The 15,123-nt window shown below is 54.6% G+C and overlaps 1 protein-coding gene and 1 non-coding gene across 2 annotated transcripts; one reads left to right on the top strand and one right to left on the bottom strand.

The window, feature by feature from the left end:
- Nucleotides 1–601: 601 nt before the first annotated feature.
- SLC29A2 (solute carrier family 29 member 2) lies at nt 602–9,824 on the top strand. The gene is made up of 12 exons (XM_057317541.1): nt 602–1,019; nt 1,278–1,359; nt 2,840–3,000; nt 3,232–3,371; nt 3,772–3,906; nt 4,562–4,659; nt 4,868–4,952; nt 5,505–5,641; nt 5,895–6,000; nt 6,115–6,200; nt 6,965–7,164; nt 7,864–9,824. Exons 1-12 carry the CDS (start codon nt 991–993, stop codon nt 7,973–7,975), a joined length of 1,371 nt encoding a protein of 456 aa, XP_057173524.1. The 5' UTR covers nt 602–990; the 3' UTR covers nt 7,976–9,824.
- A 5,009-nt stretch (nt 9,825–14,833) lies between these two features.
- TRNAS-GCU (transfer RNA serine (anticodon GCU)) lies at nt 14,834–14,915 on the bottom strand. The gene has a single exon. It is a non-coding gene; the product is annotated as a tRNA-Ser (tRNA).
- Nucleotides 14,916–15,123: the final 208 nt, after the last annotated feature.

Genomic DNA, 15,123 nt, shown 5'->3' with positions numbered 1-15,123 from the left:
TGATGTGAGCTGGGGCCGCCGAAAGTTTGTTTGTTTGTTTGTTTGTTTGTTTGTTTAGCGGCTGCTTTGGGAGAGCACCTCCGGGTCACCCTTTCCTCCTGAGCCTTTGCTTAACCCCTTGCTGCCCGGAACGCAGCTCAGCCTCACTGTCGCCTGGAAGCCCGCCTGGACTCCCCAGCTGGGCCCACGCCTCCGCAGTGAGCCCCGAAGGTCCGGCGCTTCCCCAGGCACCCGCTTGGAAGAGAAGAACCCGTCTGTCGTCTGTCTTCCAGACCCGCCTGGGGGCTCCGACAGCACCCGCACCTGGCCCTCTCTTTGGCCTCCCAAAGCACCTAGCTCGGCGCAGTCCGCCAGGACCGCTGGCGACAGACGCTCAGGTTACCCCCGAGCGAGCCGGCTCCTCCGAGGGCTCCTGGGTTACCGCGCGCTGCGCGGCTCTGACACCACCTCGGAATTGGCGGAGGGGTAAGAAGCCGCACCAGGTCCCCCAGCCAGCTCCGGGCGGGGCAGGGGCGGGGTACCTCCCCTACCACCTCCCCCACCCCTCCCGCCGAGGTCCGGGACTGGCGCCCTTTGGGCGGGGAGGCCCCAGGAGACCTTCTCGGATCAGCCGCCTCTAAGCCGCACGGGACCGCGGGGGGGAGTCTTGGGTCCTCGGACCGCGAGGTCGAGCGGGTCCAATGCCTGAGTCTAGAGTCCTGGCCAGGAGGAGGTGGGGAGGGGTGGTGCGACCCTCTGTCTCCGCCCCGGAGGCGGAGCGAGGTCCGAGCCTGTGAAGCCTGACACCCTTGGAAATCGGTCCCGGCCGACCTCCCCCGCTCCCGCCTCCCCCGTGCCCCCGCCCCTTTCGGGGAGACCCGACACCCCCCTCCCCCCCGTCCACCTCCCGCAAGACCCAGTCTCCCCGGTCCTCCGGCCCTCGGGCCCCGGCGTAGGTGCAGGTGCAGCGCGCCACCTCCCTCCCAGCCTGGCGCATCCCGCTGGGCGGCCATGGCGCGAGGAGACGCCCCACAGGACAGGCGAGTTGGGGACCCGGTGGGGTGCGGACGGGGATCCGGGTGGCCGTGGGCAACGCAGACCCGCTGCCTTCGGGCGCTCCAAGGCTCAAAGCTGACTGGGTGGAACTACAATTCCCATCAGCCGCCTCCGTCGGCTGCCTGAGCCGGAGTGATGGGGGTTGTAGTCCGCTCTGCGGAGGGGGCGGCCTGGGAGGCGGGGGGCGGGGGCGCGGCTGAGGCGTTGCGTCCTCAGGGTGACCTTCTGACTGATCCCCACAGCTACCACCTGGTCGGGATCAGCTTCTTTATCCTGGGCCTGGGCACGCTCCTTCCCTGGAACTTCTTCATTACGGCCATTCCGGTGAGACTCGGCGGCTAGAGTGCCAGCCTCATGGCCACAACCACCATCGCCTTGGACGCGAGGAGTATCAGGCGCTTTCCCATCACGCCACCTTTGACTCCTCATTATGCCCGTTTGTCTGCGCGTTTGTCCGCTGAAGCACGGAGCCTCAGAGAGGGGAGGTGCCCCTCTCACAGAGAGAAAAGCCAAGCTTTCAGGGATGCCCAGATCCTACAGGGGCAAGGCCACCAGCTGGGGGTGGGGGTGGGGCTGTGGACCTAGAGAGGAACTACACACCCGCCACCCCTGTTATTACCCCTGGCTAGTCACTCCTGGGCTAATCCACTCCAAAAGTGTGTTATCTAAGCCTTTGGTTTTCGTTGAAATAGCGCAAATTACATTCATTCATTCAACAAACAGTTAACAACATGCATCTACTGTGAACCAGGCCCTGTTCTTGGCACTGGGGCTACAGGAGGGAACCCAACAGAGGAAGCCTTCACCCTCATGGGGCTCACATTCTGTCAGGGGAAGGCAGAAATGCGGAGTTTGTGCTCTCTTTAGGACTGGGTTATTCATATGTATTCAATGCAACAACTTTCCAGAAGCCTCTTCAGTGTGGCTCTCTGCTGGCCCCTGGTCTTGAGAGGGAGCTGGGTGCCAAAGAGCTATTAATAATTGAATATGGCACCTGCCACCCCAGGCTTGGAGCAAAGTCCTGTGGGTTCCCAGGGGAGGGAGCAATTCATTCTGCTTCACAGAAGAGGTGATTTGTAACCTGGGAGAAGGGCAGGTAAAGCATTGGTGTTTGGGGGTTGGGGAGAAGTGGGAGGAAAGGGGGAAGGCGTTCCAAGTAGAGATGACGGCCTTGCATAGGCACCAAGGCGGGGGAATGCCAGCCTGTTCGGAGAAAGGGCCAGAGCCTGGGGTACCTAGAGTTTAGCGGGATGGAGCAGGAGATGCAACACAATAGGAAGGCCGTGATCTGGTTCTGAAGGGCTCCCAGTGCTGTTCCAAAATCCTGGGGCTTTGCCCTGCAGGCAACAGGGAACCATGGGCAGGGGAGAGGAGAAAGTTAAGCAGAGGTTTAACGAATGTGTGTTCCAGAGAGAATGCAGTTGGTCAGCACCTAGGCCAGGGCCTGGCTTACAGTAGGCACTCAATAAATCCTCAGGAATCTAGGAGCTGCTGCAGGAGTGGGGGTAGAGGCTGGAACCAGGACACTGCAGAAGAAGGGTGATTCAAAGATGAAGCAAGGCCCAGGTTGGGGGTTCTTAGGGTTTGGGCTCTGTCCCAGACGTCTGCTGTTCAATTCAGGGAACATTCATCGAGCTCCGACTGTGTGCCAGGTGCTAGGATCGGTACAAGGGCAAACAGACAGTTCCCGCAGACTTGAACTGAGCAAGCCCAAGCATGGGAGGAGACAGAGAGGAGAGGCTGGGTGGTTCCTCAGGGTAGGTTGGAGGGTGACCCTGTACCCCTTCCCCTGGTATCCTGGCAGTACTTCCAGGGGCGGCTGGCAGGAGCCAACGCCACCACCGGGACCCTGGACACCAACCACACAGGCCCTGCAGACACCTTCAACTTCAACAACTGGGTGACGCTGCTGTCCCAGCTGCCCCTGCTGCTCTTCACACTCCTCAACTCCTTCCTGTACCAGTGGTGAGAGGCCCCGCCCCTCGGGCTCCCCGCAGGCCATCCCTCCGTGGTCCCTCCACCACCCCTGCTAAGGAAGCTCCATCTGGGCCCAGGGAAGACCTCCCATCCTTCCTCCACTCCCCCTGCATGCCTCCCCCAGCTCCCACTGTCCAACCCTGGGCTCAGCCTCTTGCCTACCTCCCCCTGCCGGGCCGGGCTCCAGCCAATGCCCGCTCTGCCCCTACTCATGAGCAGTGTTCCTGAGACAGTGCGGATTCTGGGCAGCCTGCTGGTCATCCTGCTACTCTTTGCCCTGACAGCAGCGTTGGTCAAGGTGGACATGAGCCCTGGGCCCTTCTTCTCCATCACCATGGCCTCTGTTTGGTTCATCAACTGTGAGCACTGCTGCCCCTCCCCACCTCCCCACCCTGTCCACCCAGGGCTTCAGCCCAGCCTCTTCTTTGTAACTGAAAGGGCCCAACATATCCAAGAAGGAAACAGAGCAGCAGTAGCACTCCTATCCGTGATGAGAAACTGAGGCCCGGAGGGAGAAGAAAAGTCACTTGTCCCAAACCCACAGTGACCTAAGATCAGGTCTCCTGGCCCCAGCCCCTCAGACCTACGGCTGCACCTGACAAGAAGAAAGAATGGGGGGGGGTGTTACACCAGGGTGCTCAGAGTCTCCTGCCTGCCTAGCCTAGTCCAGAGTCTCCCGTGCACCCTGCCACCGCCTCCTCCAGGGAGCCTCTAAGGCTTGCCTCATTGAGCAGCAGCCCCACTCTTATCCCTCCACAGCCTTCTGTGCAGTTCTGCAGGGCAGCCTCTTTGGGCAGCTGGGCACCATGCCTTCCGCCTACAGCACCCTCTTCCTCAGCGGCCAGGGCTTGGCTGGGATCTTCGCTGCCCTTGCCATGCTCATGTCCATGGCCAGTGAGTAGACTTGGGTGGCTGGAGGGTGGGGGTTACCTCTGAGATTCTGGGGAGCAGGCCGAGTGTGGTAGGAGGGAGATTCCTTGGGTCCTGGGCAGAGATGGAGGTGATGGGGAGCTGGGGGTGGGTTTGGGGGTAGGGAGTGGGGCTCTTGGGTTCTACAGTGAGAGAACGATCAGGTGAGGACTGGGTTAACTTGGGGCCAGGGGTGGGATTCCTGAGGCTGACACTGGTAAGCAGCAGCAGCCTGGGGTGCAGGGAAGGAGGTCAGGTTTAGGATTCGGATAAACTTGGTTGGAATCCTAGTTCCACTGCTCCCCAGCCAGGGGCATTGGACAAGTCACTCCACCTGTGTCAGTTTCCCCACTGAAATGCTTCTTATAGCTCTGTCCTCAGACTGTAAGGAGTATGCAGTAAAAATGAGCACATGATAGTTTGCTCAACAGAAGTGACAAGTAGGGAGGAATGAGAGAAGCAAAGGGCTGGGCTGGGGCCCCGCACAGGTTGGTCAGTGAGCAGAGCAGAAGAGGCCAGGAGGTGGATCTGAGAAGTGCATGATGGGAAGTGGGACACGAGCCATTAGCCACTGCCCCCCGCCCCCCGTGGGAGCCAGTGGGACCAGCCCCTCCACTCTGCAGCTGAAGTTTCTGCACAGGTGGCGTGGATGCCCAGACCTCCGCCCTGGGGTACTTCATCACACCCTGCGTGGGTATCTTCTTGTCCATCGTGTGTTACCTGAGCCTGCCCCACCTGGTGAGCCTGGTATTGGGCTCGAGGCCCCACTTCAGAGCATCTCAGATACAGCTCTGAGTCTGAGGCCCTGAGAGAGGCCAAGGGAGGAGGAGGAGGGGACCCGATCCCCAAGGAGCCACTGGGGGACTCCAGCCTCTAAGTCGACAGGGTGGAGAGGGATCCAGACGCCTCAGCCAAGCCAGGAAGGGCCAACGCTTTCCTTCTGCAGGAGTTTGCCCGCTACTACCTAGCCAAGAAGCCATCGCAGGCGCAAGGTCAGGAGCTGGAGACCAAAGCTGAGCTCCTCCAGTCTGGTGAGCCTGGGACCCTGCTGGGGAGGGGGAAGACCCAGCGGAGGGTAAAGCCACCCCTCTGGGATACCTCCCCATCCAGAGTCCTCGCCCCTAGTAGCCTTGTGTGAGCAGACACAGAAGCTCGTGATGGGATGTCAGGGGGAGTCGAGTCAGCCCCGTTGGCTTAGAGCTTCAGTTTCCCCTGCTGTAAAATGGGGAGACATTAGAGCTCCAACATCCTAGTTCTGGGTCCAAATGCCTTTGTTCGAATCCTGGCCTCTCGACATCCGAGCTGGGTGGCCTGAGGCAAGTCCCTTAACCCCTCTGAGCCTCAGTTTCTTTATTTGGAAAACAGTCCAGGGAGATAAGCCATTTAAGGTGCTTAACTCTGCCGACTCATGACTCACGACTCACGTATGTGCTTCATAAGTAGTAGTTTAGCCTATTTCCATGGTTCATTCTCTTTGCTTACATCCTGGGCTGGAAGAGAGTCCCTTGTCTTAACTGCCAGGAATCGCCTTCCATCGAGCCTGGCTGTCACAGGCATGACCCTGCCCTCCCTTCTTGCCCCAGATGAGAAGAACGGTATTCCCAACAGTCCCCAGAAGGTAGCCCTGACTCTGGATCTTGACGCTGAGAAGGAGCCAGAGCTGGAGCCAGAGGAGCCCCAGAAGCCGGGAAAACCTTCAGTTTTCATTGTCTTCCAAAAGGTTTGGCTTGGATATGGCCCCCAACCACCAGCCCCTGGGAAGAGCGAGCTGCTCTCTCCAGCCCTCTCTAAAGACCCAGCAGCGGGGCCTTAGTGCTCCCCTTGTCCACTTCAAGGTGCTAGGGTCATAGCGGGTCAGGAACACAGCGAGGCCAGGCCCCGGGAGTCCTGCTCCCAGGCCAGCACGTGGGGGTTGGGGCTGCATGTTGGGCCATAGTCGCCCCGCCCGCTTACACCCTGCCTCTGGCTCTCAGATCTGGCTGACGGCGCTGTGCCTTGTGCTGGTCTTCACGGTCACTCTGTCCGTGTTCCCTGCCATCACGGCCATGGTGACCAGCTCCACTAGTCCTGGGAAGTGGAGTGAGTGCTGGGAAGCAGAAGAGGGCAGGGCAGGGGAGGAGGAGGGAGGAGGAATGAAGGGGAGGGGAGGGAAGGAGGGAGGAGGGACCAGAATGAGCCCTCTTTCTCTCCCAGGTCAGTTCTTCAACCCCATCTGCTGCTTCCTTCTCTTCAACATCATGGACTGGGTGGGACGGAGCCTGACCTCCTACTTCCTGTGGGTGAGCATACCTGGGCTGGTGGTATCTGACGGTTTCAGGAGGCAGTTAGGGATCAAAGGGTGTGAAACAGCCCAAAAAGGTGATCTTCCCAAAGTCTGACCTATCTAGGTCTGGCCACAGAACAGTTGGCCAAGTGGTAGTGAACACCTGGCCCCTGGAGGTATGCAAGCCAGGGCTTGGACTATGAGTTCCTTGAAAGCTGAAGTCATGTCCAATTGACCTATGTCCCCAGCATCCAGCCCAGGACCCGGCCCTCAGTGCCAAGCCCAGAGACCCTTACATGGAAGTTCCTGTCCCATGTGAGAGGTTGGACAAGATTCCTAGTGTTTGGATTGCTTTTAGCCAAGGTGCTGCTTCTCTAAATGAAATCTTCCAAGGAGATATAACAAATAAAGTACACCAAAGAGGAGCTGCTCTGATCCCAGCTGGGCTGGGGCCTGGATATCCGGCCTCCAATCCCATTCAGCAACACCGCCTCCCCAAAGGGGTCTGTGGAACCCCTAGGGGTACTTGGAGGAACCCAGTTGGAGAACCAAAGATGCTGTGTTAAGGTCTCCTCCAGAGCCTAAGCTGGAGATCAGAAGGGGCGGAGGCTGGCCCCAGGCCAGTCCTTGATGGCTGGGCGGCGTTGGCCCGGCCCCTCACTCTCCAGGGGTCTCAGTGCTGGGCCCTCTCCGGCCCACATGGGGGAGGAGGTCGGGGGAGGGACAGAGTCTAGCCCGGTGTCCTGCCAGCGACGGCCCTCAGCCCAGCTTCCCCCGCAGCCCGATGAGGACAGCCGGCTGCTGCCGCTGCTTGTCTGCCTGCGCGTGCTGTTCGTGCCGCTCTTCATGCTGTGCCACGTGCCCGAGAGGTCCCGGCTGCCCGTCCTCTTCCCGCAGGACGCCTACTTCATCACCTTCATGCTGCTCTTCGCCGTCTCCAACGGTTACCTCATGTCCCTCACCATGTGCCTGGCGCCCAGGTCTGGGGGTCAAGAGGGAGGGCCTGGGGGTGCGCTGGTGGGCCTGCCGAGAGGGGGCCCATCCTGCTTCCGGCCAGCCGGGCCCCAGCTGTCTCTAGGCCTCGCTGGCGCCCCCTGTCAGGTCAGACCTTACCTGCTGAGCCGCCCTGGGGCAGGAGCTGGGGAGAGGCAGCCTCAGCTGGGGGCATTCCTGCCCGGGGACAGATGACATAGCCCAGGGACAGCTTCTAGAGCCTCCCCTCTGGGCCTGTTTCCCCATCTTGAAATAAATGGGTTGAACCATCATTCCTTAGGGCCCAGCTCCTCCCAAAATTCTCAGTTGAAGGTGGAGCTAAAGTCTTGATCCAAAGTGGGGGTTCGTGGGCTATTTACTCCAGGGACAATGGAGTTGAGAGTCCTGAGAGAGTAAAGGTGACAGGGCGGACCAGGCTGGGACGTTTTGTTGAGCGCAAAGGCAGTGGAATCTAGAATCCCATACTACTGGGCCTGCAGCGCCGGAGAGATGTCCTTGGCACTGGCCTCGCTTTATAGATCAGGAAACTGAAGTCCAGAGAGAAGGGCCTAATTACGGTGACCCAAAGGTGGGGTCAGCCCAGACTAGAATTCAGGGATCCTATTGTAAGGGAGGCAGAGGGCACTGGGGCTGGGGCTGGGTTTGGCCTGGTGTTTCCTAAGAGCTCCTACTCCTGTGTGTTCTAGGCAGGTGCTGCCACATGAGAGGGAGGTGGCCGGCACCCTCATGACCTTCTTCCTGGCCCTGGGGCTCTCCTGTGGAGCCGCCTTCTCCTTCCTCTTCAAGGCTCTGCTCTGAAGGGCTCCATCTAGGGCTCGCCCACAGCTCTCTTCTCGCTGCCCCTTCGGAGCTGAGACCCAACGCAGAGGGAATGGCGAGCCAGGTTCAAGCCTCTGCTGGGCGGGGGCCCCTTGGTCTGCGGGTCCCAGGAGGAGGCGGGTGCTGCTCTCCTTCCCCAGCTGGTGTCCACTTGGGGCCTGCAAGGAAGAATTCACCAGCGGCCATTCTAACCCTCACCCGAGAATGGAGCTGACGCGCAGAGACAGACCCTTTAGAGGCGCACAAGACCTCATTCCAAGGGCACCGATCAGGGTGAAGAGGGCCAAGGGCCCTGGCCCTTCCTCACAATCAAGACTACATTTGTTAATCTCAAGAAATGCACTTGCTCATCTGTGGGGACCGGAGGCGACCAGTGGGGTCTTGCCAAGGGTGTGGCTGGTGTGGCCCAGCCTCAGGTTGAGAGTGGGAGTGGGGACCAGCCCGGGGCCGGTGCTCCTCTTCTCCCCAGGCCTCAGTAACCCCAGGATCAAACCTCTCAGACCCCAGGGCAGAGGATGCCAGGAAAGCTGAGGGCAGCAGGGAGAAGGCACAGACATTAGGGATCTGAGGGTACCCATGGGACGGGAACCTGTGGGCCCCAAACAGTGTTTTCATTGCCAAGACTTAACTGTCTCCACTCCCCAGGGCCCGGCTGGGCCTAGTCCCGGAGCTGCAGTTAGCCTCCATGGGTGCGCTGCACTTTTCAGTTTGCAAAGCTCTTCCATCCCCGCTCTCTCACTAAAGTCACACTGAGACCCTTGGGGGGAGCCAGGCAGGGATTGGGCTCTCCCTTTGTGCAGGTGAGGAAACCGAGTCTCGGGGGAAACGACTGGTCCATGGCAGAGCCGGGACCCAGCCCCCACCCCCCTCCTCCCTGTAGGTGCTGTTCTTCCTGCCCGCCACCTGCTTCTCTTTCCCTCAAGAGGCTCAAGGCAGGAGTCCTAAGCACTTACTCCACATTTTGGCTGTTTCTCCCTCCAATCCTGCTCCCGGGTCTAATAACAACCTTCTTCATTTGTATAATCAATTCACTGAGTCTTTATTTCCAAAGTGCTTTCAGCTCTATCAGCTTTGATGAGCTGGGTGGGGTAGGGATGATTGTACCCATTTGACAGATGGGATGACTGAGGACCTGAGAGGGGCCGGAATTCGTGGCATCCCTATGCTGGGCCCTCTTGACCACACGGTGGCCTGTGCTCCTGGGCAGAGCACCTGGCTGCATGAACAACTAGGGCTCCCCCCACAGGTGTCCTGCCTCCCCCGCCTCACCCCCCATCTCAAAAATGGAGCCTCAGGGAGGCAGTCAGAAAATTTTCTGGAGGGATGGAGAAAAGGCCTGCTTCACCACACACCTGTACTACTCTGCCCAGCCCAGAGAAAAACAAAGCTATTAGAAGCACCGGCCTTTCTGCCCACATGCCCTCCCGCCTGCCGTGAACATTCGCTGAGCAGCTAGTATATATACCAGGCCCTGAGTCAGGACAGGGTCCCTGCTCAGAGGTGAGATATGACCTTGGGAGCTGAAATAAAGCCAATTATTTATTGCTAGAAATCAATAACAAAAAGCGGACACTTCCTAAATATGTACCAATTAACACATTCTGAACTCATGGGTTAAAAAAGAAGTCAAGGGGCGCCTGGGTGGCGCAGCGGTTAAGCGTCTGCCTTTGGCTCAGGGCGTGATCCTGGCGTTATGGGATCGAGCCCCACATCAGGCTCCTCCACTAGGAGCCTGCTTCTTCCTCTCCCACTCCCCCTGCTTGTGTTCCCTCTCTCTCGTTGGCTGTCTCTGTCAAATAAATAAAATAAAATCTTTAAAAAAAAAAAAGAAGAAGAAGAAGTCAAAAGATATGGAAGCAGCCTAAGTGTCCATTGATGGATGACTGGATAAAGATGTGATACACACACACACACACACACACACACACACACTGGAATGTTACTCAGCCATAGAAAATAATGAGATCTTGTCATTTGCAACAACATGAAAGAACCTAGAGCATCTTATACTAAGTGAAATAAGTCAGAGAAAGACAAATACCATATGATTTCACTCCTGTGTGGAAACTGAACAACCAAACAAACAAACAGCAGAAACAGACCCATTAATACTGAGAACAAAATGGTGGCGCTAAGAGGAGAAGGGGGTGGGGGGGGGATGAATGAAATAGGCAAAGGCGATGAAGAGGTACAAATTTCCAGTTATAAAACAAATAAGTCACAGAGATGAAAACTATGGCATAGGGAATATAGTCAAGAATATTGTTATAACATTGGGCACCTGGGAGGCTCAGTCAGTTAAGCATCCGCCTTTGGCTCAGGTCATGATCTCAGGGTCGTGGGATCGAGCCCCGCATCGGGCTCTGCTCAGCGGGGAGTTTGCTTCTCCCTCTGCCTCAGTCCCTCCCCCTGCTTGTGATCTCTCTCTCTCTCTCTCAAATGAATAAATAAAATCTTTAAAATAAAACAAAAGAATATTGTTACAGTATTTGCGGTGACTGGAATTACTGTGGAATCACTACGTTTTCTACCTGAAACTAACATATTGTACGTCAGCAATACTTCGATACTTAAAAGAGAAAGAGAATCTACGCAATGTATACTAGGTTCTATGATCAATTTGCAATTATTTTGCTGTACAAAAATAAAAGAACTTTAAAATGCCCCCTCAAAAAAAGAAAGAAAGAAATCAAAAGAGAAATTAGAAAATGCTTTGAGACAAAAGAAAATGAAAACACAACACACCGAAATTTATGGGATGCTGTCGGAGCAGGGCTGAGAGGAAATCTGCAGGGGTAAATGCCTACATTAAATAGGAAGGGGCCTGGCGGGCTCAGTCCATGGAGACTGAAGCTCTTGATCTCAAGGTCCTGAGTTCGAGCCCCACCGGGTAGAGATTACTTAAAAAAAAAAAAAAAAAAGGAAGAAGGATCTCAATCAATAATCTAACTACACCTCAAGCAATTAGAAAAAGAAGAGCAAAGTAAGGCCATAGCAGAAGGAAGAAAACAATAAATATTAGGGTGGAGGGAAACACAGTGGAGGATAGAAAACAGAAAATCAATGAAACGAAAAGTTGGTTATTTGAAACAATCAACAAAATTGACAAATTTTTGACTAGGCTGACTAAGAAAAAAGAGAGAGAGGACCCTAAAATTATTAAAATCAGAAATGAAACTGGGGCCGTTACTACCGATTACACAGAAATAAAAAGGATTATAAGAGAATACTATGAACAGTTATACACCAACAAATGAGAAATCTAGATGAAATTAACAAATCCTAGAAACACACAAACTACCAAAACTGATTCAAGAAAAAATAGAAGGTCTGAACATACTTAAAACAAATAACAAGACTGAATCAATAATCAGAAAGGTCCCAACAAAGAAAATTCCAGGACCAGGTGACTTCACAGGCTAATTCTACCAATCATTTAAAGAATGAACACCAGGGCACCTGGGTGGCTCAGGCAGTTAAGCGTTTGCTTTTCGCTCAGGTCGTGATCCCAGGGACCTGGGGTCAAGTCTCCTGGCAGGCTCCCTGCTCGGTGGGGAGTCTGCTTCTCCCTCTGCCCCTCCTCCTACTCCTTTCTCTCAAATCAATAAAATCTTTAAAAGCAAAATAAAGAAAGAACACCAATCCTCTCAAACTCTTCCAAAAAATGGGGGGAACATTTCCTAACTCATTCTATGAGACCAACACTACCCTGACGCCAAAGCCAGATAAAGACATCACAAGAAAATGTAATAACCAATTTCCCTTACGAATACAGATGTAAAGGTCTCAACAAAATGCTAACAAACAGAACCCAGCAGTTCATTAAGGGGATTATATACCATGACCAAGTGGCATCTACTCCAGCGCGCAAGGTAGTTCAACGTACAGAAAGCAATGTAATACACCACATTAACAGAACGAAGGGGAAAAGCCACGTGGTCATCTCCACTGATGCGGCAAAAACATCCGACAAAATCAAAACACTCAACAAACAAGGAATAGATGGGAACTTCCTCAACCTGATGACGCACATTTATGAAAAATCCACAACTGATGTCATATTCGATGATGAACGACTGAAAGCCTTTCCCTAAGATCAGGAAAAGGCCCACTTCTACCATTTCATCTGCTCAACTTTGCACTGGAAGTCCTAACTACAGCAATTTGGTAAGAAAGAGAAATAAAAGGCATCTAAATTGGAAAGGAAGAAGTAAAGCTATCCATATTCACAGATGATATAATACACACACATACAGAAAAAAAATCCTAAAGAACACACACACACACACACACTTAGAGCTAATAAGCAAATTCAGCAAAATTGGAGGATTCGAGATCAACACACACAATTCAGTTGTATTTCTGGACACACAATTCTGACACCATCTCCCTGGAGAGAGCATCAGGTCCCGCAGCTTCCTGCTCCGTCCCACAAGACCGCCCCCCTGCAGAGGCCCATCACGAATCCCAGTTGTTACCTGTGCTTCTGACCGACTGGCTATCCGTCAGAGGTTGCAGCAGCTCCCTCACCAGATTCAATTAATTTGCAACAGCCAATCACGGCGCTCAGAGAACCATTTTACTCGCTGGGTTACAGATTTAGTACAAAAGGATATAAACCAGGAATGGCCAGATGGAAGAGAGGCAGAAGGTAAGCTATGTGGAAAGCAGACCCCTTATTAATGGTTTTCAACTCAGTTCTCGTTTTTGTTTTTGTTTTTAAGATTTTATTTATTTATTTGATAGAGAGAGCACAAGCAGGGGGAGCGGCAGGCAGAGAGAGGGAGAAGCAGGCTCTGTGCCACCGAGCTGGGAGTGTGATGCGGGGCTTGATCCCAGGACCCCGGGATCATGACCCGAAGGCAGATGCTTAACTAACCACCCAGACGCTTAACTAATCAACCACTGAGCCACCTGAGCGCCCCCAACTCTGGTCTTTGACTCTCTCACGCTCCACTCCATCACACTGGGGAGCCAGTGTTGCTCCCCAGCCAGGCCTTTCTGCCCACAATAGCAGGCTGGAGGCCTTCCTCTGGACCTACCATGTAGCTGTCCTTGATCTTGCCACCTCAGTGAGGCCGTCCCTACTTTTCAGTCTCCCCTCAAGCTAAGGACACTGGGGACACTTTGGAAGCTTCTTATTCACTCATTCAACAAACATATACTGATGCTGGCTATGTGGCTACGGTTCTAGTGTGTGGGAGGTGGGAGGTGGGAGATACTGCGAGCAGGTGCCCGGGCAGACGGAGGGGGTATGGTGTGAGTGCTGCACAGGAGACTCAGACGCTAGTGAGTGAACAGTGAAAGGGCAGAGTTGAGACCTTGGCAAAGAGAAAACTATTTGCAAAGGGCGAGAGCTACTCTTATGTTCTGCCCAATTGTCACCCTGTGGAAACGCAGGCCTGGCATTGCCAGATCTTTCAGAATTTAAAACAAAAGTTGGAAATACGGATTTTCCTGATTCATCAAAGCCAACAACTAATGGGATTCAAAATTGTTATTTTCAACACCGAGAGGGTCAAAGACAACCCTAATAGCTCCAAATCTGACGTCTTGAGCCTCCAGTTTGCAAGGCCGGTGCTAAAAGGGTCTATGCATACTTCTCGCCTCTCTCCCAGCACAGGCCACCAGTGAGAGCCTTCCAAGACAGCACCTGTCCGGTCTCCAGCAAGCCTTCATCCCGGGTGCCTAACACAGCCCTCGGTGCAGAGCGGGCGCTCAGTACGTGTTATTGCTGGGGCTGCAGAATATAGGTCGCTTCCGTCACTCTTTAATCGTATTTTTTTTTAAGTTTTATTTATTTATGTGACAGAGAGACAGCCAGCGAGAGAGGGAACACAGCAGGGGAGTGGGAGAGGAAGAAGCAGGCTCCCAGCAGAGGAGCCCGATGTGGGACTCGATCCTGGAATGCCAGGATCAGGCCCTGAGCCAAAGGCAGACGCTTAACGACTGCACTACCCAGGCGCCCCGCTTCCGTCACTCTTTAATTCAACAACCTTGACTTCCTGGGGCGCCTGGGGGGCTCAGTCGGTTAAGCATCTGCCTTCAGTTCAGGTTATGATCCCAGAGTCCTGGGATGGAGCCCCTCCTTGGGTTCCCAGCTCAGCAAGTAGTCTGCTTCTCCCTCTGTCCCTACCCCCGCCCCCCCCCCCCCCGCCAGCTCCTGCTCTCTCTCTCTCTTAAAAAAACAAAACAAAACAAAACACCAAACTGCTTTAAAACAAACAAACAAAACGACCTTTGCTTCCTACTGCCTGTGGAGAGGAGGGCAAATCTTGTCCTGGCTATTGGAGGCTCTTCCCAGCCGGCCTCAAAATTCCCTTCCCAAGATTCACAGAGCTCAAATAGTTACCACATATAACTGATTTAGCTGTCGAAGTAGCTGCCCTTCCCCACAGTCTCTCCTGTTCTAAAGAGTCCAGGGATCAATTACCCCACAAGCTTATTAGGCACTTTCTGTATACGTTGGCTGGTGTTAGAATATTCTAGGCCTCCTGCTTAAATGTGTGTGTGTGTGTGTGTGTGTGTGTGTGTTGCAGGGATTGGGGGCTGGACAGAAGGTGTCCCCCTGGGAGAACTGCTATGGGGAGGGGAATCAGTGGGCTGAACAGAGTAATAATTTAAGTGATCAAACACCACAGCACTACCGAATTCTACCACTTTAGACAGTAAGGTGGCTCCTCCTGAGGGGCTTCTCCGATTACCACATAGAATATATAGGCTCCCAATTTGGCATCAGCCAGAATTCCAGTTCGGGTCTTCTACGTGCCACTGAACCGCGGGCCCTCTTCATAGGGAGTCAGAAAAGTACACCTCCTACCTCGTGTAAAACACGACCGACGAGGATGGGATTCGAACCCACGCGTGCAAAGCACAATGGATTAGCAGTCCATCGCCTTAACCACTCGGCCACCTCGTCCCACGTAACGCGCTTCATTCCACATGCCCTTATCTCTGATCTCCTCCGCACCTTCCGCCCCCACCCCCCCATCCATTCTTCCGTGTGGATTTCCTAGGACCTGGCGGAGGGAGAGACGCGGAAAGAAAGGGATTTTTTGTGTTCCTTCCCGCCCGCCGCGGCCGCGAACCCGCGCCATCCTTCCCCAAGCTGCAACCAGAGTTCTGCC

This window comes from Ursus arctos, unplaced genomic scaffold (assembly GCF_023065955.2).
Source record: "Ursus arctos isolate Adak ecotype North America unplaced genomic scaffold, UrsArc2.0 scaffold_23, whole genome shotgun sequence".
Lineage (NCBI taxonomy): Eukaryota > Metazoa > Chordata > Mammalia > Carnivora > Ursidae > Ursus > Ursus arctos.
This window is presented reverse-complemented; position numbering and strand designations above follow the sequence as displayed.